Raw genomic sequence first — 22,960 nt, forward strand, 5'->3', positions numbered from 1 at the left:
AATATTTTTGGGATTTGAACTGGATAGATCTGGACTGCTTGAAAGAAGAGTCTCTTGCTTTTTATCTCTTCTTGTCTCGAGTAATGTTGTTCTGAGTTCTGAATTGCTTTGTTTAATATCCTTTAGACAGGAGAAAGTCTAAAAAATTGTCTCTGTAAGAGATGTTAACTTGAATTGACAAAATCTTTGTCATAAACTATAAGCTATTTTCCTACTTATTTAAGGTATTATGTGTTTTTCAACCTGCAGGAAACGTTGCTTTCCTTTGTTCATTATCTCCTGCAAGATGATGAGTTCTAATCAGGAGGAGGTCACTTTGGGCGCTTTTCTCCAGTATATTGAAGATATGGGGATGAAGGCCTATGATGGCTTGGTTATACAGAATGCATCAGACATTGCTCGAGAGAATGATCGCATGAGGAATGAAACGAACCTGGCTTACTTGAAAGAAAAGAGTGAAAAACGCCGAAAACAAGAAGAAGCAATAAAACGGTAAATATTTTGATAAAAAGATAAGTGGTTGGGCAGAGTGAATGAACAGTGAGTGGCTCAGTCTCAGATATGGTGAATATGTGTAGACCAGTTGATTTCTAAGCAGCTTGCTGTTAAAAGCAGTACAGACTATTGGCCCATGTCAGGCCGTTAACTGCACGTGTTCTACATTGTGTAGGCATGATGCTGAATGTTTCTACTTCCCTCAGTGGAAGAGAGTATTCGCATCCAAATGTATTCAGTTTGAGCATGTGTGGCAGGTGTGTGATTTGTAACAAAAAAAGGTTTAGGTGTTTGGAATAGGAGATGTAGATCTAATGGAAAATAGGTCCTCATCCACTCGGTGCTTTTAGATGGACAGTGTGTACTTTGTGCAAAGATACATTGGCGTGTGAGCTCTTGCAAGACAGGGACAGCCTCACAGATCAAAATAGACTCTCCTTGAGTTGATATGGTGATTTTTCAAAGGTCTCTAATTTCTGTCTGAGGGTTTTTTTAAAAAAAAAAAAACTATTTATGATATCTTCACTATTCTGCGTGTTCTAAAGTCAGTAAAAATACTGCAATCATTTAAAGGAAAATGGATCAAGTCCCTGATGGGCAGAACCCTGTAATGGCTCTTCTTGAACAATTCCATCGATTTTTAATTGACAGTTAATGAGAAGAGCACTCGCATGACCTGGCCTCTTGTGACAATGGATAACGATGAAATCTATGCAGCCTTTTGGAGAGGAAAAGGTTGAACAGGATAGACACAAATATTACATAAACATTTGCATATAAAAAAAATTGCATTTTCTTGAGCGGGACAAATTGTGTAATACAAGTAAATCATCCATCCAAATACTAAATTTCGATATGTAAGTGGATGGCTTGAGCACAAACTGATAGGAGGTCCTTTGAATGTTTTCCCCCAGTGTGTGTCTTCTGTATGTCAGTTTAAGTGATTAAAATTTTATGCTATGTCTTGGGTACTGTACATCCATGTATAACAGACATGCTGTGCCGTGAACATTCCAGCAATGCCTCCGTGGTCTGGTAATTTTGATGAAATGTTAAAAGGAAAAGAGCAGCACATACAGTTTGATAGAGGAGGAAGAAGCAGCAACATAAAGCAAAATCACGGCTGCTTTACATTCCAGGAAGTAGAATTTTTTGGACTGTCATTAATTTGGTTGGGATGATAAGAGTATTGTGAAATTAAGGTGAATAATAAGAGCCCATGCAGTGTGTATTTTGGTACCTTCTAGATTATTACCCTGTTAGCTCAACTTCTGGGTGATATTTAGTGGGATTCAAACTATTGGGGAGTCAAAGGCATAGGCTGCTTATAGCAGGAGCTATACTATGCACAACTTCAGAGAGAAAACGTTTTTCCTTGCAGCAAGTTGAAGCAGGTGGGGTTTTTATTTGTTTTGATTTATGCTGGATACACATTTGTTTTCATTCTTGCCGTTTCTGTTTAGTGTTCACCTTTGACTACCGAATAGCTACATAAACTGCAAAATTTCCAAGAGGAAGGGGTAGGGACATCCACCTCAAAATATTTCTTAATATGATGGAGAGGAAAGTTAAATTCTAGCTACATTAAGCAGAGGAAGGATTTCAATCTGTCTCATCCGCTACCTGAGTGCATACAAAAGTGCTAGTCAATAAATTGCTGTTTTAAAGTAGTGAGATGAAGAGTACCTTCTCATCTTACATTGCTGGTTCCTTGCCACTGAGGAAAATAGAAAAAAGAAAATCGGATTTGCAAATATTTTTAATTTATTGAAACGTCACTATTTAAGTAACTTAGAATTGGCTGGAAAAAAATTCCCCAGTTCTTGTGGCAACTTCTTCATTTGATCATAAGCTATGTTAAACTGTCAGTGCATACAGATGTATTTGGAACATAGTCTTCAGAGTTGACAGCTAATTGGGCTGTGCTCTGGCTAACCTGTTTACACGCACTTTTGTATGTGTGACCATAAAGGTCTCTAAGTGCTGGAACAGCTTTTGTTATGAGTCAGTTTCTTGGGGCATGGGAAAGTTGTGGACCTGCCTGGTTCTTTATAGTCCTCTACCCAAGCTTCTCTACCTAATCTGAATGGCAGTAACAGCATCTCCTACCTTGTGGTTGGTTTGTGTGGTTTTATTTATTGATCTTGGCAAAGTGATTTGATGAAGCGCTCTGGATAAGTGCAGATGATTTAGGGCTGAGACAAACCGTGAAATTCTTGTTCATGCGAAACTGAGATCACTGAGAACAGAGCTCTGCTCCCCAGTTAGAGAGTCAGAAGATTGCTAGTGATGCAGTGGGTTTATCAGAGGAACAGTGTGTATGTGGACTGGAGGCATCAACATTTCTTGGCTATAGCACTCTTCTGTGGGGAACCATGTTTGTGGTGGTCCCCTCTACCCCTCTAGGTGTAAGGAAAAACACCTTAGGAAATCTTGAAAGGTCTTTTCCTCTGTCTTTCCTGTGTAAGCTTGGAGAGGGAAAACAAGATATTTGTGATCAACCCTTGATGAGGAAAACTAAAAGCAATGGCAGACCAAGGGAGAACATCTGATTTGACTGAAGGAATCATGAAGTCACTTAGGCCGACTGCAATTGAGTCTGCTCCCTGTAGTAACCTCCAGAGATTCATCCAAGACCTTGTTGTCTATTGGAACACAGCAATCAGGAAAGGTACAGTAGGATTATTGTTTTCTTCTTTGTTCTGTATTATTTTCCTTATGTATTTACCTTATCTTGGTGGGTATTTATATTATCCCTAACTCCTGACAGCGTGGCCTAGGTAGCAAGTGGTGCAGTGATAACAGTGCCACCAGTCTGGAGACTGCCAACAGCTGAAAACAACGACCTTAGCAGCAAGGGAGCCATCCCCTGTGATTGATTAACTGCAAGGTAGGTTTTGAGCAGGAGGGGCTATTCCAGCAAACATTCTCCTTTTGCTTGTGGGAATCAAAATAAAGCAGTTGGAAGTCTTTGGCACCTGCTGAAAATTACCTAATAGTAGGATTATTGAATTTTTGGGGAAGGTATGTGATTTTAGTGTTCAGATGGTCTCATTTAGAAGGCTGATCATGTATATTAACAACGTAATAATGAGTAATTTATTATCTAATAAAGTGGTGGTATTCACACACAACAGTATTTGGAAGCAGCTGTTATTTACCTAAATCATGTCATAACTGTGCTGAATGACTTAAGTTCATTGAAATGTATTGGTCTGAGCAGTTTGAAAACAAGATCTGAAAAATGACCTAAAAAAGTCATATAATTGGATGTTTTGCCTTCTTAAGGATACATTGTGTTGCTTTTCTTCAGTAGCACTGACATACCTCAGTGTGACTGCTATCTCATTGTGTATAGTTCCGATAGGTTAATTGTGGGGAAAAAATGTATGGATCTATTGTACATTGCAGGGACTAAAACGGATTGTATTGGATTGGAAAAAAAGCAGCTAGTCTGTCTGATCTTGCTGGGCTGAGTCAGCTGATCTGATCTGAATTTCTGACCTAATTTTAGTATGGTCCTTGGCAATCATGCAGAGAAAATAAGGTTAATGTGCTGATCAGTAGCTGAGAGTATGCCACAATAAATATGTTAGTATATATATATTTTGACCCCAATTTTAGACCGTTTTTTTCTTCCATCTTTTACTTGTCTGGTCTCACTACTTGATCATTGTCTGTTGGGGTGGCTGTGTCCAGACCCAGAGAACATAGTGGCATATTGCCCACAGAGCTTATAAACTGCAAATAAAGTTATGAAGCAGTATCATTTTCACTGGCAATAAGGTTGCAGTACTGCAAGATGTACATTTGCCATGATACCGTATCTGCCCTAGGCAGCATTTCTGGGAACAGAAGGTAGATTTGCCTCAGCTGTTACGGCTGCCAGGGAAAAGGTGAGTATTTTGAGTTTACACAGGGCATCTGTTAGAATAAGCAGTTGCTTTCTGACTCATCCATAATTGAAATACATATATTTAGGTATTTTATCTCTATGATGCATAGTCTTGTGTGGATACTTCAGCAGTGCTTTTTTTTGAATGTATAAATACAAAATCTTGGTAAGAAACAAATGATGAACTCTCCTGGTCTGAAGGCTGAGGTATGTTGCATTAATCATAGGGAGTGGCTGGCAGCATACACTTTCATAGGAGATGTATGCTTTCAAAGTTTTGGCTTCCAGTTTTCAGGTGTTGTTTAAGCTACTGTTTCTGCTGCAGATGTTGTCATTTTGATTTGTAACACTATGATGATGTGACTGCTCTGGTGTAAAGCTGATGGTGTTAGTGGGCATGAATTTCTATCTGTCAAATCCTGAACTTACTAGAAATAAGTATTTTCGTGGCTTCTAATGGTTTCCCTTACTTGTAGCTCGTTCCCAGCACCTAAATGGCTCTGTGGAAAGCCTTGTTTCTGCTTGTTGAGGGAAGTATCCAGACAGATGCTGTCAAGAGGAGGAGCTTTTAGGAGCACTGTTCTCTGCTAAAGCTAGCAGAAATGGGCCAGCCAGCCAGTGGCAGAGTTAAGCTCTTGTAATAAAGAAGGAATTGTAATGAACAGCTGTCATTCTAACCCCTCCTTCCTTTGGCAAATCAAATATTGAAGACTAACCCATCGGCAAAAGTAAGATCATATTTTTCTTGCTCTATTTTTTTCAAGGTTGTGGAAGTAATTGAATTCAGGTATTATCTGTAGTTTTCTGTAGTTTCTGTTCTTAGGTTCCTTCATAAACAAGACATAAGTTATGTGTCCTTCAGCTAAAAGTTACGTGTTATCGAGTGTGGGCAAATATAAAGTATTCCTATGCATGGGGTTATTCACTGCCAAAAGCTCTGATCAGCTGAGAAAATGTGTGTAACCTTAGAGTATGTGGACATGCTGAGGTGCTTCTACCAAAACATTTCTGCCAGAATAAAAAATAACCTAAGCAAAATTTAATTATGAACTTACTGTTTACAATAATATCCTGAAACCAGAAAAATACTTGAGATAAAAGAATGCTTAAAGTATTGTTTCTTTTTCTGAACATTCATCTGTAGTTGAAATCTTGCGTAATGAACTACACATAAATATGCAGGAGTACTTATGCTTACTAGATTACGATACGCTTGCAGCCAGACCTAAAGAAAAATGTGAAGGAAGTGCGATAAATATTTTGGATCACGGCGAGGGGCTCGGCTGAAATAGCTGCATGCACATTAGTAAGATGTTATAAATGACAAGCTTGTGAACCTGTTGCTATTGGTTAGGTGTGTCAGTATGGGGGTTTTGTGGGGTTTTTTGTGGCGTGTTTGTGTTTTTTAAATTCAAATCTACGTTCACTCCATGAATGTGACTTTTGGATATGAGGTCAGTGGTATGTGCTCCTTTAATCAAAGGTTATATGTTACGAGGAAGCTTAACAGTGGCACTGGTTGTTTTCCTTGTCTTCCTCAGGGATTTGTTGCATGCTCATTTCATCCTAGATGAAATTATTGCTGTGATACCACCTTTATGGTGGATGTGGCTGATGATGGGTGATAGAGACTAATTTTGATATCATTTCAAAACCTTTTACTCATGAAAGTATCATAGGGTCTCTATTGAAGTTGGATTTATGTAGAAAGAACAGCATCGATATGTTTGTTTCATGAAAAGTGCATAGAATGGTTGTGCAGTCAGTGACCTCCAAATGTATTTTTGTTGCATTTATAAGTAAACAGATGTGATGATCTAGCCAACAAATCCTCCCTTCCAAATGCTCAGATCCATATGGCTGCTTGTATTATTGCCACACAAAATAAACAACAGACACAATGCAAACTGTATTATATTGCTGTTGCTGTTATTCTGAGTAGTTTTATTTTAGGATAGTCATGCAACAAATGTAATTTAAAATTTACCATGGAGACTGATAGCCTGCTTGGTAATCCCAAGTACCAAGGAAATAAAGCAGAAATGATTATCAGTTTGATATCTAAATATTGATGTTATTTTCAATGTATCTTTCATGATCTAAGGCCTCCTGCCTATAACTTTTTTTCGGGGAACTTAGATGATCTTTTCCCCATCATCATTCTATGAATTGCTCAAACGTATACTGGCCCACCATGTAAATGGATGTGTTTTTGCTCAGGATTCATTTACCATATTTAAAAGCATAATTGGAAGTGTGGGGTCATAGAGAGCCCCGAGGACTTCTAAATGGGTTACAGACTGCTTTTCTTGAAAAAATCCAGCCTAAGTGGCTCCATGCTATTGGTATTCGCAGGCTGTCTGGCCACCTGTGTAAATGAGTGAACTTGGCCTTGCTCCAATTCCATTTGGGCGCGTGTTTGCACGCAACCTACAGGCTGGTGCCTCCTCGGCAGACTGAGTCATTCTGGGGGAGGTCTGTTGTACCACTGGGAGACCTTGTCACATACCATCGCTAAAAGATGCTGGGGGGGGTGGGGTGTATGGATCTTAATGTCCAGTTTTTAGTCATTTTTCCCATTCCACTTTTATGTCTAGTTTTTTTCTCACTATCTCTATTACTCTTTAACCATAGGGTGTGGGATTGTAATTTTAACCTGGTAGTTGAAATCATCCAGTGCTGCCTCTAACCAAAAAGTCCCATTAAGCAACACAGAGATGAGTGTAGAGCTGTGGGAAAAAGATATTTTGCACAACCCTCTAGGGTTCTGGTGGTGCTGCGATTTCTAGTCAAAGGTTTGCATTTGCTTGTAATATGTTTTCAAGTGTATTATGAAATTGCATAGAGTAGAGTAGAAATAAATAAAAACTGTTGTTGTGAAGACAGGATTTAAAAAAAAGGAAGACTGTTTTGAAGCATGCTCAGATAGCTGTTATAACTCATCTAGGGTGGACTTTATTAACAGAGAAATACATTCAATAGAACAACACAATTAATATGCCATGTAACATTAACAAAGTCTAGCCAGGATTGCAGGCAAAATTGAAGCTTTGATCTGTTCTGATTAAAGACTTCCAGTAACCAAAAAGTACTCCATGCTGAAGTTCACTGACACCTGACAAATGTTGTAATTGCCTGTGACCTGAATTAAGAACTCATGTTACAACCTGAAGGACAGATATTTGTACAGAAGACATGCAGAAAGTAGTCTCATGACCCATAAGTAGCAAAACTGCAGCTAGCCACACTCCTCAACATGCACGCATGCAGGTTCAGCCACAAGCACTTTGGAAATTATGCCAAAACTGTCTACAGTGAACACTGGGAACACGCAGCACTGGTCTGAGAACCCAGCAGAACTGAAGGTCTGTGCTAGCATTAGAATAATATGAGTCAATCTTTCTGTGCCTTCAGGAAAATCCATCATTTAACAATACCTGTTCATAAAGTTGAAGAAAAACAAACATGTTCTTTGAACTAAAACAGCTCAGTGCATTGCTCTTTCCAGGGCCATAAATCACAGCTGTATTTTGCTGTCACTAATAATAAAGATTACTTCATGCCCCACCCAGGTGGCAGGCATTGGTTCCCTTTGCATGTTCTCTTTCTCAGCGCTGCTCCGACAGCATGCTTTTATTTATTTATTTTCCTCCACAGGAAAGCACAAACATAGTATGGTGCTTGATAATTTAATTTGGATGTTTATGTTCTTAGTCTAAAGAAGGGAGTCTGCTCTTGGGTGTACCCCTGAAAGCAGAGAATGTCAGTACAGACCACCTCTGCGACAGAAGCATCTGGTGATGGGCATCTTGTTGCTAAGTTATGCTATAGCGGTGGCCAAAACTTGTCTGAATACAGGAATGTGCATATGCACTGATTAGTTTTACGCGATTGGATTAAAATGGGAGTAAGGAGAGATTAGAGGAGAAATGGATTGCAGAGACATTGCTAGCTGTAGGTTTTGTAGTTAATTTGATACCCCTTTTATTTTTTCTTCTGGCTTTCCTCTCTAATTAGACTTGTAATTCTAAGTGAAGTCAGTTTAAAAAGACTTAAAAAACAAAACAAACCCCACAAAACCAACCAAACACACCCCCCCCGCCCCGTGTGGAGCGTGTCCTCAGCACAGGGCCTTCATCAACAGCATAGAGCCGGCAGCCCCATCCTGTGCCGAGGGGCCGTGGCGGAGCTGGGGTGGGGTGGGCACCGCCCGGCCCTCGGGAGAGCCCCGCTCAGCTGGGAGCTGGCAGTGCCGGAGCGCTGCCGGGCGTGAATGCCGCAGCTCCCCGTGCGAGCTGCCGGGAGCCCACGCATGAGCAAAGTGAGCGGGTTTGGTCCCACTGAAGGCAGTCATAAGTGGAATTGGTTTTTATTTTTTATTGCACAGTACTCAAGGACCCCAAATGGAAATTAGATTCCTCTGAAACGCTAACCCAGTGCACACAGGCAGCACAAAGACAGCTCACAGCAGGAGCTGAAATTGTACCCAACAGGTGACTAAAGGGACAGCTGGAGAGTTAGGGGACTGCTCATTTCCTTCCCTATATTACTACAGCAAAGAATAAACTGAAGTGTATCCCCAGTGGTTGTGATGAATTACATCCAGCAGTTCTCTCTGAAAGCTAGAGAGAAACAAATGCTTCCAATAGACTCCGGCAGATGCTTCTGGAACATGTCAAGATTGAGACGGCCATAGACAGCTAAAACCCACAGAAATATTCCTGCCAACAAGGATGCTACTTGACAAAATCGTTACGCTTTAAAAGATCAAAAATGAGAGTAACTGTAGGGTTTACCATAAATTAATAAGATTTAACTGTGTTTAATCCATTTCTTCTTTTGGTGGATTATATAGGGCGTATCTCACAGTAGATCCTCTGCTAGCTGAGGGCACTTTAGTTATTAAGTTGAGATCACATGTTAGGAGCCATTAAGTGAATTGCTTTGTACAGCCTTTCCCTGAATGCTAGGGCAAATGCAGTATTTCATACCCTTAGCTAATTTCATGCTGTAATTTAATTTCTGAAACATACTTTTAATTGAATCTTTAAAGACAAAAGGAAACTGCTGAGTCCTTTAGTATTGCAAAAGAGATTGTTTAAAAATGTAGCCCATCTAGAGAATAATCTTCTATAATTAAACGTAAAGTTTGTTTTGCTTCTCTGCATGCAGCTATGGAGAAGCAAATTCCTGCTGTCTGCAGAAAGCTCAGGGCTTGAAAGAGAGGTATTGGGGGATGTGAGAAGTTATTTACCTTATGCTCAGCTTTGTAACTCTGACATGAGACAATCCTGCAGCCCTCCACAATGTGCAGATCTGAGTAAGTAAAAAAAGAGAGGCTAATTAAAAAATGAGTCTGCTAACACCAAAATCATATTAGTAGGAGCTCTGACTAGTGATCTCATTTTTCTAATTTTTGGTCATGAGATGAACTCGAGAGGTGTCAACAGTTTTGTAGTGAACAGAATGAAGTAGCATAACAAAATCTGTTATTTGCATCTTGAAACAGCATCCAGTATTTTTAGTGGTTAGATTTTGATATTCATCTTCCATAAGCAGAGAGATTCAAGGTAGTTTCAGTAAAAATCCATATAATCGGCTATGCAGGTTTGTTATGGGAGAAACTTCTTGATTAGATCAGTAGTGATGCAGGTCTTAAATTTTATGGACATCCAATTAGAAATAACAACAATCAATGCTAAATGCAGCTTGCTAATGGAAAGGAAATCCTGGAGCATTGCTTTGTGTTTTACTATTCCGATTCCTTCAAGTCAGCAAGTGATTTGCAATGGAGATTTTCCCTTTTATTGCTATTGAAGAAAAACCCGTGATACACAGTGGAAGCGAGATGTGTATGGGGACATGAATGTAAGTGGAGTAAGAAGCATAAGGTTGAAGAGAAGGATCTGAAATTAACCCATGAAGCCCCAACACATTGTCTTTTAATAAAGGGAAAGAACAAAAGCAACATCTTGATCTTCATGTGCTGGGACAGCTTTGCACTTCCAGATGCCCCGACTTGGTAGTAAGTACAGGTGTGAATGGGGCTGTAGGTATCGAGACCAGCCCCATGGGAGTGATTGCAGAATTTGAAAGCCAGCGTAGGGGGCAGGGAATCTGTTTGGCTTTAACTCAAATTTTAAATTTTACTTGGTTTTCTTGCCGGAAGGAACATTGAGAGAATTAGTTGTCTTCAATACGGGTTATCCCTTTTCAAGCACTTTTATGAAAAGCACAGAGGCAAAGGGCTAGCTTTTATTAAAAATTCTAATTGTGTTGAGGTTTGCCCACTTTTATGTAGTTGCTCATTGTATTGGGCACTCACTCTTTATGGTTAGGCTCCTTGTAGCTTTTTGCTTGAAGGTTGGTTGTTCTGTGGTATCAAGTTATTTCAGGACGTGGATATCTTTTCTCTTGGAGCAGTAACACACATTAAAATCACCTGAATGTGTATTAAATGCTGAAGGTCAATGTATGCCAAAGGTCTTTGGGCATTTCCTGGTAGATCCTGGCACCGTAGTGAGGTTCCCATAAGTGCAATAAAGGGGTTCCTCGCTGGAACTGTCCTCAGTAAAAACAGTCCTATGGCTGCTGCTACAGGAACAGAATCATCTCTATAAACCTGGCTTTGGATTGCAAGTCGCTCCCGCTGTATCCTGTCACCAGCTTAGGAACAGAAGCCCATACAATGCAGGTCTTCATCAGCCTGTTGTATTAGCAAGTGGCTTAATTTTGGTACCAGATGTTATGCATTGATACGTTTTTCTACCTCAGTGTCAAGAATATCTTTCACAGGAATCTCTGCTGTTGGCCTGTGGATTACCACATAAAAAAGCAAAGACTGAAATTTAGAGTTGGTTTGACATGGTTTTTGTTGGGTTTTTTTTACTGGAACAGTTGTCCCCCATTCCTCTCTCTACAAATTATATCTGTGTTTCGAGGGCTGAAGCAGAAATACAATTTTCTGTGTATTTAAATGGAAAAGTATACTGAAATTCATATACTGCAACAGATGCCAAATATACAGCTGCTTTTGAAGACTGAACTGATAGCATTTGTGTTACATGGCTATTGTTTTGAGATTAAAATTTTTAAATCAGTGTATCATAAACACCATTTAACAAATAATTTAAATTTTTGGCTTTACATCCGAAATGCTAGGCTAAGCAAAGCGCAGCTCTCTTCCCCCTAGGAAATCGTATTCCTGCACTGTTAATCTGAATTCTGCTATGTCTGTGATGAAGCAGATCAAGAACTGCATATGTACTTGCCATGGCAACCCCTGTATCACATGGCACGCATGCTAGTTCAGCCGGAGAGCTTCATGGCTTATTAAACAGGCGTGCAGAGACCCAGACACGCACCATTTTGCCGTGTGACTGCTCTAGCTCTGGCAGCTTTTTAAAGGGAAACTGTATTTGAGCATCATAGTGCTTTCATCAGCACCCTCTTGCCGAAGTGCCTTCCTCTTAGATTCCATGTTGTGTTTTTAAAAAATGGGTGAAGGTTGACAAGACTCTGCTTATAGGTATTTTTTTCCATCTGTCTTTCATTTGGAAAAAAATCTATGTGAAAGAAAAAATAGTGGGATTTTAATTTTACTCTTCTTAATTAGAAATCAAGGGGTTCTTTGGTGCAGTGTAGTCAACAATATGCTGCTTTTCTGGACACATTTTCTGCTTTCACCTCCTGTGGGCTTTTACTAGTTTTCAGGAGGGTAAAGGAGGACAGAGCAAAAAATGCCCTGGTCCATTCCAGTATCAACAAAGCATTCCCAAAACACTTGCCAGAAAACACCTTTGTTCCTTGCTGCTTCACACAGTTCCTCTTCGACCTGATGATGATGACGACAATGATCTCTATCTCCTCACCCAGCAAAATGTAGCCTGATACAAGTTTTTCCGAACTTTGCTTATTTAAGAGAAGTTATGCATAGCACTTGATTTGCAGCCCCCTCAAATCTAAGGGGCTGCAACCTCAACGGAATGAGTGGTGGTGAGCAAAGAGAAGTTGAGGTGGGACCGGAGTTGAGAAGGTATGTCTGTCTGCACCTTAATGTCTGTGAAGGAAAGGAAAACAGTAGAAATGCAGTCTTGCACTCATCCCATTGCTAAAGGGCAGGTGCAGTGTATGCTGCTGTGGTGTCACCTCTGCTGCCCACTGGCACTGTTCTTGAGGAGGACCGTGCTTGTACACTTAGAGCTGCTGCTGGAACATTGATTCTTTACCAAAACAGCACCCAATGGAAAGGAATCCCTTCCCCGTCCCATTTGCCTTTCCTCTGTTGGATGCCCGACTGAAGTGGCGTGGGTTTTTCCTTCTTGTCTACTTGGAACCTGAGGTCTTTTTGTGGCAAGCACTTCATTTGGGCCCAGATACATCACCAGGTGCTTGACTACAATGCAGAACAACACTCTGCACGGCAGCAAAACATTGTGAAAAGACTGTATTAGTCTTAATTAGTAACCACCACCCCCCAAAACACCAAGTTATTTAGTCTCCTATATCTGCTGTGCAGATGCGATTTACCAAGAATTTATACAGAGACCAGCTCTCAAGTCTATGTACTGAAATTAGTAATTTTTTGTGATTTATGGTGTTGCTTTTGAACTTAAAGAAAACCCATTTTCAATGTCTGATTCCGGTCTCTTGGTTTTTCATCTTAATTTCTCAAGTAATCAGTCAAGGTGCAAATACTTACAATTAACGCTATTCGGTGAGAGGCTGCTGATTCCTTGTGTTCTGTTTCAAATGAGTTTGGTTTGCATTTTGGAGATGATCTACGATAATGGAACAGTAACCTGCTTTGGGAATTAATTTAGAGAGGAACTTGTACATAAATTGACCATTAACGAACATAATACTGTTTCTCTGTTTATTAGGGATACAGATGACAAAGGTGCTCTCTTCTGAAATGTGTATCCTTGCATCCCTGCCAGTGATTGTACGAGGAGTCTAATGCAAAATCAGTGTTTGAGTAAGGAGACTTTTAAAATGGTGTGTAATAAAAAGTCTTTTGGCAGGATAAGATATTTTAGGTTACTGTTTTAATTGTATTTCATGACAGTACTGATTTCTCAGCGTCTTTACTTTGTTACTAAGACTTCTAAGACTTGCTCTGATACTACTGAGAGGGAAAGAAAGCTTAGAGATAACTTCTTTCCTTAGGAAGGCCTTGAACAAAGGCCCTGCCCACTCCACTGAAATGTAGTGAAGATTTTGACAACTGTTCCCAGCAGCCTGCTGCCACTGCGTAGTCCTAGGCGTGCAGAAGTGGAGTAGTGGCAGCAATATTTCCTCTTTCATGTGCAAAGAACCAGCTTTTTGGAATTCCTTGATGCCTACAAGTGGGATTGCATTTTCCAAAGAGATCTTTTCTGAAAAACTGGCCCAAACCTCTCTTTTATTCCAGAATTTCAAATTTCATTTCTTCGATTAGATAATCAGGAGCTTTGCTATCTAAAGGTTTGTATTTAAACCACAGGTTTCTATATTGTGTTTGTTTGCAGTTACAGCAGTGGAAAAGGCTATTTAGGCTCATGACAAAATATTTTGACTAGCCTCTTCCTACTTACTCATTTGTTTGTCTTCAGTGTATGTTTATTGTCAATTGGCTTCCCAAGAGATTATAAACAAGATGGTAGCTTTCACTAGCTGATCTTTGCTGTCATTTAATGATGGGCTGATCCAAGAGGTTCTGTACAAAAGGGGTTTGTCAGACTGGGTCTAAGATTTGTGGAAATCATGTCATTACCAGAACACATGAGGGGAAAAAAAAAAACTCCAATAACAACTTCATTGCTAGGCAGTTAAGGTTGCTAAGAGACAGAATGTAATTATCTGCCAGTTTGTTTACCATTCCCAAACACTCAGAAGGGTGAGAGCTGTGGACTGCGCTGAATTCTAAGCTATGTGCAAAATCAGCCGAATGCATTTTGTTGTCAAATGCAGTTTTAAGAAAGGTATTTGAAAATGGCATGAAAGCTTTGAATTTGACTTGTGTTTTTATTCTAACTGTATAATATCAGTTATCTTAATTGCCCTCTCACTCCCGAAATCTACTTACTCTCGTTGCATGTATTTTAACTGATAATAGAGAAAACACAAAAAAATGAAATGTATAGAAACATACTGTTTTTCTAGTGAAAGACTTACAGCTACACTTTCAAGAAAGTGACAGTTCTTTCTTTAGTAGCAGTCTTCAGTGTTCCTGTATTGTGATTCCATTAGTGATGTATGCTGCCCTTAATTTCGGGTTGACCAGCGTGAGTTATTGTATTGGGTTTCTATGGGAAGGTTTTGGTAGCGGGGGGCTACCGGGGTGGCTTCTGTGAGAAGCTACTAGAAGCTTCACCTCTGTCTGACAGAGCCAATGTCAGCTGGCTGCAAGACGGACTAGCCAAGGCCAAGCCCATCAGTGATGGTGGCAGTGCCTCTGAGGGAACATGGTTAAGGGGAAAAAAATGGGCCACTGCAGCTGGAGAGAGGAGTGGGAATGTGAGAGAATGAACTCTGCAGACACTGAGGTCAGTGCAGAAGGGGGGGCAGGAGGTGCTCCAGGCGCCAGAGCAGAGATTCCCTTGCAGCCTGTGGTGAGGACCATGGTGAGGCTGGCAGTGCCCCCGCAGCCCATGGTGCTTCACGCTGGAGCAGATCTCCACCTGCAGCCTGAGGAGGACCCCATCCTGGAACAGGAGCACTGGAGCAGGCTCCTGGCAGGGCCTGTAGCCTTGTGGAGAGAGAGGAGCCCACGCTGGAGCAGGTTTGCTGGTCGGACTTGTGATCCCATGGGGGACCCATGTTGGAGCAGCCTGTTCTTGAAGGACTGCACTCTGCAGAAGGGACACAGGCTGGAGCAGTTTATGAAGAACTGCAGCCTGTGGGAAGGACCCAGGTTGGATAAGTTTGTGGAGGACTGTCTCCTGTGGAGAGGGACCCCACACTGGCGCAGGGGAAGAGTGTGAGGAGTCCTTCCCCTGAGGAGGAAGGAGTGGCAGAGACAACCTGTGATGAACTGACTGCAGCCCCCATTCCCCAACCCCCTGTGCTGCTGGCGGGGAGGAGTTAGAGAATTCGGGAGTGAAGTTGAGCCTGGGAAGAAGGGAGGGGTGTGGGGAAGGTATCTGAAGATTTGGATTTAGTTCTCATTATCCTACTCTGATTTGTAATAAATTAATTTAGTTTTCCCTAAGTTGAGTTTGTTTTGCATGTGACAGTAGTTGCTGAGTGATTTCCTGTCCTTATCTTGACCCATGAGCCTTTTGTTATATTTTCTCTCCCTTGTCCAGCTGAGGAGGGGAGTGATGGAGGGGCTTTGGTGGGTACCTGGTGTCCAGCCAGGGTCAACCCACCTCAGTCATTGGCTTATTTTATGTTTCTTCTAAAATGTTGTGTTGTGCTTGCACTCTGAGAAAGTACTGCAATTTATTTTGGGTGTAAACTAAATTTGTGCCACAATGAAGTTTACATTTCTCTGTTGTCACTGTGGCTATTACGTAGACAGTATAAGATTTATGCCATTGTAAGCTATTCATTTTCTTGGTTTTAAGGGCATGCATCTGGTAAATTGAGTACAGGCAGTAAAAGAGAAGCAGAGGTTTCTCCTTCTGTTCTCAGAATGGTAACATCTTCCATTTTTTTTCTTTAATGGAAATTCTTTTTTAGCTCATGTGAAACATTAGCTGTAAAATTGAAGAACTTGCCACAGTACTGAAGGAGTAAGCACTAGAAATGCTTACTTGTAAGCGCTTACTTTGATTGTAAGCTCAAATCTGAATTGGTATTCAGTGAGTAGCTCTGACGTTGTAGTGCCAAAGCATGTCCATGCAGGTGTGTTACTGTTTGTGGGACAGTAACAGTGTGAGACTGTTGCTCTGGGAAGGTTGGGGCAGAGGGTTGTACTGGAGTGTGGTCTTTGGCCTCTGCACCTTGCTCCAGCAACGACTGTGAATCCTTCCATTCAGTGAAGTTCATCAGGACAGACAAAAGTAAATGTTTTCACCAAGCTTCAGCATAGCCAAGCTGCAGGTCACTTTCCCCTAAAAAAGTCCCAGAACAAATTTACCTGCTAAGCCCTTTTTTTGTAGATGCAGGTAACCTCTCATCTCCTAGCCCCCTCTTCAGGGAAGCACGCCAGAGTTCTAGGGAGATGTTATCACCCCTCACTGTCACTGTAACTCATTCTCTGATCCTTGGTGCCTGCAAAAGGAGACTTGGTGAAGTTCTGATGTAACACCTTTTTTGAAGACTGCATCTGAAACAACGGAGCTGCAGGTACATTGGCCTGTGTCACACATAATCATTCTTTTAACTTCTACTAGTAGCAATCTAACAGTGGAAGTCAGCATTGGGTAGTCAAAGGATTAAGTCCCAGTTGTCCTATTAAACATGACACCTGCTGACACCTCTGGAAAGCTGTTTCCTAGGCCACGGGAGCTCAGCAAGGGCTTTCTGGTGGTTGTTTCTGTTCTCTTTGTGGTCCCAGGGATCTGCTGTTGGCTCCCATGTGCAGCACAGACAAAATGGCATACTGCCTTAGGAAAAGGAGCTGAGTCTCCACCGGTGAAGTCTAGGAGGGCAGAGCTTTGTTGCTGGGTGATCTATTTTGACTGCACCACCACCCATGTGCTGTGTCTGGATGCAGAATAAGAGGAAGGAATGCTATTCCATGGTAGGGTTTGCTGCAACTTTCTTTTTTTGATGTTGTTTTGGATTTTTTTTGTTGTTTTGGGGTTTTTGTGTGATTAATTTTTTTCTATTCCACACTAAACATGTCAGGGGAGAAAAGGGTCATTTAAATAATATTCCTTTATACTTTTAAACTTCTAGATGCATAATTGTCAAGATGAAAAAGAATCTGAAACTTTTGCTCCCTCTTTGAACAGACGTCTGAATCTCCGAACTTTTTTTCTCTTTTTCATTTTTCAGAATCATTTTGGGGTGATCTTTGAGAGCAAATTAAAAGCAGTGGCAAAAAGCAGAGAGGGAGGTTGGTTATTTTTCAACCTTTTTTGCCTGTTTCATGCAAATGAGGGGGAGAAAAAAAGCTTTTTTCAGTCTTTAATGGCAAGGTCATCAGAACTGCATATTTATCATAGACCTCATATTATAAAGTGTGTTGTAAAAGTCTGGGATATGCACTCAAGTAACGTTGACACGCTGAATAAGGTAGTGACCAGCCATTTTAGTTAATACTTATTTGCGAAAGAGACCTTAATTTTTTTTTTATGGACTATGTGGCTGTTTATATTTTTATTTAATTAAAGAATTGTAAATAATTGTTCTGTGCACATCAGCAGTTAGCTTACAGATATATGCATTAACTACAGTCACCTAGTTCATGAGATAATGCATAATTTAAGTAGACTTTTCTTCTAGTATGTCCTTTAGTGCTGCACAGTCATGCTAAACTTCCTACTGCAAGGTCAGTTCAGTGCTTAAATGGCATATAGTATGTCTTCTGTGTTAGTTAAAATAAACACCATTTCGTCTTTTTTTTGGTGTTACTTAAAAAAATCCTTTATCTTTTCATATGGTCATTTATGCCATGATATTTTGAATTAAGGCAGAATAAAATGCTTTTGCTTTCGGTGGAAAAAGCTGACAGTACACCTGATGGAGTTTAGTATGCTTGACACATTCGTTGTACTTTTGTGGTACTTAATTGTACCTGTTTGGTTTCACAAAGCTGCACTAGCTTGCCTCCAGGATTTCTATGGCTTGTGGTCAAATTCCGCATGATTTGCAGAGGCGCTTTCCTGAGCTCAAGCCTTGGTGCGGACTGTATCTGAGAGTCATTCTTCTGAGTACGTTAAGTTTTACTGGGCAGAGCAACCACCAGCTGCTCAGTACTTGGATTTACTGCTTATGCAGTGCTGGTTTGTATATGAATAGCGTTGCTGTGCCTCCTGCTCGCTAAGCCAGAGAGGAGGGAGGCCGGGGGACTGCAGGAGCCCGGGACACAGCGTTACAGGGAGGTGGCTGCGGTGGCAAGCTCTACCGCTCGGCTCCTCTGTGGCAGCTGCAAGTCCCATCTGAGCACGAGCCCAGGGCACAAGATAGAGCTGTTTTTCTCAGTGCTATAGCCAACCTGTGCAACTGTGTGTAGCTCCAGGAGAGAGCCGCTGTCACTTGGCATGGGCCTGCAGCCCCAAAGGAAGAGGATTTGTACGAATAAGAACATAACTTCAGGAGCTTTCTTTGGATGCTTATTAACTGTGTTTACAGCAGGAGTTGCAAGTAAGTCTAGGTGTCTATTAGAGGCTACTAGGCTCTACTTTAACAAATTAAAAATACCTGCTACAGGAGTTGGGGGTTTTGTTGTGGTTGGGACATAGCTCTGACTACTTACAGTAGTGTTCATACACAGGTTGTGCACAGTTGTCATTCCTCTGTTTAACATGATGGCTGTCAGCGTATTAGTCTTTGAATACAGTGGAGAATTCAGCTACCATGTAAAAGGAAAAGAAACTCAGATCTGCTTGTTGTATAAAGGACCGGTATTTACAGAAGGTTACAGCTTGTTCAAATTCTGCTCTTCCATGCTTTGATGTCTGACGGAAAGCTCAGGATGAGAACATTAGGGAATCCAACTGAGGGCAGGTAAATACCTCTTGTGCTCACCTAGTGGAGTGCCAGGTGATGAGCAAAAATGCAAGTGACACTTTCTTTACATTCCAGATCCATTTGGTCTTTCTAGCTGGTATAGATTTCAAAGTAATGGATTCATGGCCTTGATTTTTACAGTAACAATAGTATTTCCCAAATGTAATCAGAGATCTTAGGGAAGATGTTTTTTTTTTCAGGTACTATGGTACAACAAGGACACAGTATTTTGGTTCTTCAAAACAAATACTGCTTGCAACACTTGCTATAGTGTCTGAGTTAGTGTAATGACTTTACAGGTCATATGCAGAGCCAAATACTGGAGCAAAAAAATTGCAAGTAAAGGCAATTGCATTTTGAAGCAAACACCTCAAGAAAAAAAAATATGCTGAACAAAGTAGCGCATTCTCTGATGGAGCTCTGCTGCTTTACCAGGGCCCCTTCAGAAGACGACAGGAAGCTTTCCAATTAACACAATCCACCCTGCTTCACTTGCAGGCCTTAAAGTTTGCCCAAACTCACCAGCAGCATGGCTGCATCATTAGATGGCTAGACCAGCTCTCTGCCTGAGTTGGTATCTGGAGACCATTTGCTTTCTTGCTCTTGACAGAGGAGGAGAGATCAGGTTGGTGGTAACTGATGTGTGCCTCTATGTTGCAGTGCAGGCACAAGATAGTGAAGGCTGGGCTAATTTTTCTCTTCTCTTAATTTCTTTTTTCTCTGAAAAACTATCTCCACTAGAAGCTTCTGTCAGCCTATCTGCTGCTTGTTTATCAGGCCTGGAAAGTGGATGAGGCCCATGCGTATTCTTGTCAACTATGGCAAAAATACTGCATAATGTTACTTTTTCCATTTCTAATCTGAACAGCACAGCAAGAGCATGCTGATAATTAGGAGCTGTGTGCTTTGAAAGCTGCAGGTAGAGATCCCCACAACTTTCCCTTCTTACTGAACAGAATGGTGAGAAATGGGTGGTTTGAATAAGATGAGATCAAAGCAAGGCAAAGAAACACATAGGATAAATCACACAAAAGTAAAAATATTTCAAGTGTTTAGAATTGTCCTGGTCTAATATTACCAAATGTAGCAAATAATAACCTAGCATCTATTGTCTTTCTGCTTTCTCACTCTACAGATCATTAGTTAATAATTAAGTCTGCCATGAAACATTTTGTTCTTGACTCCACAGTCACGTTTTTCTCCTACAAAATAATTGTGATCAATTGAAAAAGGATTATGCAGACTTTCAGAATTCTGTTTGGTGGGAAATTCTACATCTTCCAATTTTTTTTCCAACTTAAACCAAAACCAGCGTTGTTTCATTTTGTGTTTTCCCCCTGTGGAATGAATTTAAAAGGCAAGGTCCACATTTTTATTTTTCTATATGTAACTTTAAAATATTGAAATTAAAGTTCACTTCATGTAGAAACATCTACATGTTAAAAACTTCAAATGTCACCACTGAATACTGATTCAATGTATATGCTCACTTACAAGTTGTTGTTTTTCAACATAAAACTATCAAAACTGTCATAGGCTGCAGAAAGCAGTCTTGCAGCAAAATCCTTCATAATTTCCTCATATAAAGTACCCTGTCAGAAGATTCCAGATAAGCTCTGGTAGAAATGTGTGAGTGATACTTAGGAGACGGGGGGGGGGGGAGGGGGGGGAACAAAAAAACCCAAAAAACAAAACCCCACAAAACCCCACAACAAACCCCCCCCCGAAAACATTCATTCTGCTTGCTGAAAACAATCGCCTGTATCTGTTCTCCCTACAAGGCAGCACAGCTGTTAATCTGCCAGATCACGTTCATGCTTGCTCTGTCCTGTGGGTTTGCTGTGGCTCCTACGCTGGTCACAGCAAGGAAATGTGACTGTGTAGGCTTTCAGTGGTGCGCATAAGGGGCAACTGTGCAGCATTTCTTAGATTAATCCAGTACAGAAGACTAGAGGCAGTAAAAGGGGCCTGAATTAGTACATACCTAATAGACTAAGGTTGTCTGAAGGCCAACAGTGGTTGATCTATGTTTATTTCGATGTGCTTTATGAACCGTGATTCAAGGTGCCACTTGTTTCATACTGCTTGTTATCAGTCTTGTGGAAGAAACTCTCTACCACCAGAGTCAATTCAACAGAAATAGGAGAACAAAGAGACGGCAGAGGAACTGAAATTCTCCACTGTTTCCTGCCAAAACAAAAGGAACAGAGTGGTCTGATAAAGTTACGTGCTGTCAGTGATTTGCAATACCACAACCCACCCTTTCCATTTTTTGGTTTGGGAACTGGAAGTCCTTTCTCCTGTGTCCTCTATAGTAAATGGAAACCTTCTGTCAGCTTTCAGCAAAGAGGAGAAGGCAAGGTCTCTATAAAATGACCGCAGAAAAGCAAAGTAACACAAAGATTAACTTAGGTGTATTCTTGCAATACAGTCTTTTTCTAGCCAAATTACAGTGCTAGGCTGTGCGCTGAAGAAAGCCTTTTAATTTCATTGGAAGAGCAAATTGAAGTTTGTTTCACTTAAAACTGAATTTTCTATGCTTTGCTTTTTTTTTTTACTGAAGTCCAAGACTGTCTAATATTACTATTATTACTTGCATACTTGACTGTTTATTTTTCCCATTCTTTGGTCATGTAGGCCAAAGCAGGTGAGCAGATGTAAACATAAAGAAAGTTGAGGTGTTTGCTTGCTAATGGTAGCCATTTCCTAGACAGGCTGTTTTTGGGGAATCCCAGTACTTCAAGACCTGCAGCCAGGACTGCAAAGTTTAGACTCCAGCTGTAAAAGTCAAAACATGGCAAATACTTTATGTTCAGTGTCCCTGTGAGCTGATTGTTGCATTGACAGTTTTACGTGCTGTTGAGAGTTGCAGTTCTGGTGAGTGCAAGGTTTTACAGTACACAACAGTCACCTCCTGGTTTGTGAAGTTGGGCATCTCTTGGCTTGGCAAACCACAGCTGTGCTTATGAGCAGGCGGTGCTCAGATTCAGTCATTTTCAGGTTTAAATTTTGTGCTATATGCCAATGTCAGTGCCTCCCACCTAGGTGACACAGGTGTTAAAGTTGTAACAGAAGGTGCCTGGATGAGCGGGACTGCCTGAACGCTTACTGCGTGGCTGTAAGTAACTTAGTGTTAGAACTTGCAAGGCGATGCAAGACTCAGCACGGTGCAGACTCGACATAGCTTTCGGTTTAAAAGGCTGCAGTAGCCTTAGGATAGGTAAGGTGAGTGGAACTTGTTCAGGAGGGTGAGCATGAAATGACAGCTTGAGAAAGAAACAGACTGTCTGCTATTTTTATTTTCTTTTCCATGAAGTCAGAACATTAATCTTTTTTAGTTTGAACTAAAACAAGTTACAGGCTGTTTAATCAAAATTGATTCTTTGGCTCCTCAGTGGTGTCTTCAATTTGCGAGAATTTTCAGTTTCTTCATTGTGGTTATGAGACCATAGGATATAAAGATATCTAATCTGGCTGGTTTATCACTGCTGTTTGTTGGGTTTTTACTGGTTTTTGTTGGCTTTTTTTAAACTTGGGATGTTTATTAGAACCAGCAGAAGTAATTTGACGAATAATTTGTTTGACAAGCAGTGGCAAAGGTCCATAGCTGATTCATACTCTGATTGCCTCACCTAAAGCTTTGTAGTTACTTTGCTTTCACTGCTATATCCCCATTTGTCTCTTTTTCCCAGTCCTTTTTATCTTTCTCTCTGTGCGTGCATAGGAAACAGTGAAACATATCCTAATCTGAGTGGTTTTGAGCCTGTGGTGGCTAAGACTTTTATGGCATGCACTCAGACCCCACTTTGAGCCCACTAATTTGAACATAAAGGGGAACGTGAGATCCAGTTGTGCATTCTTTTGAAGAAATGTCTCTTAAGCTGATGAAGTATTCAGGAGTGAATTGAGCTTAATCTTAAAAGTAGCCAGCTTTCTCCCACAGGAGTTGTAGAACCTCATTGCCTA

At 40.8% G+C, this 22,960-nt stretch overlaps 1 protein-coding gene across 1 annotated transcript in view; it reads left to right on the forward strand.

Annotated features, from left to right (window-relative positions):
• Window positions 1-280: 280 nt before the first annotated feature.
• The window catches only part of NYAP2 (neuronal tyrosine-phosphorylated phosphoinositide-3-kinase adaptor 2), a gene marked incomplete at its 3' end in the record, with an annotated part of 134,449 nt that continues 111,769 nt past the window's right edge, over window positions 281-22,960 (forward strand). Inside the window, exon 1 of the mRNA XM_082003492.1 lies at window positions 281-492. Within this exon, the coding sequence (XP_081859618.1) occupies window positions 287-492 (206 nt within the window). The 5' untranslated portion in view covers window positions 281-286. The remainder of the gene's footprint in view (window positions 493-22,960) is intronic.

The sequence above is a fragment of the Phaethon aethereus genome, assembly GCF_964289735.1.
Source record: "Phaethon aethereus genome assembly, chromosome: 9".
Lineage (NCBI taxonomy): Eukaryota > Metazoa > Chordata > Aves > Phaethontiformes > Phaethontidae > Phaethon > Phaethon aethereus.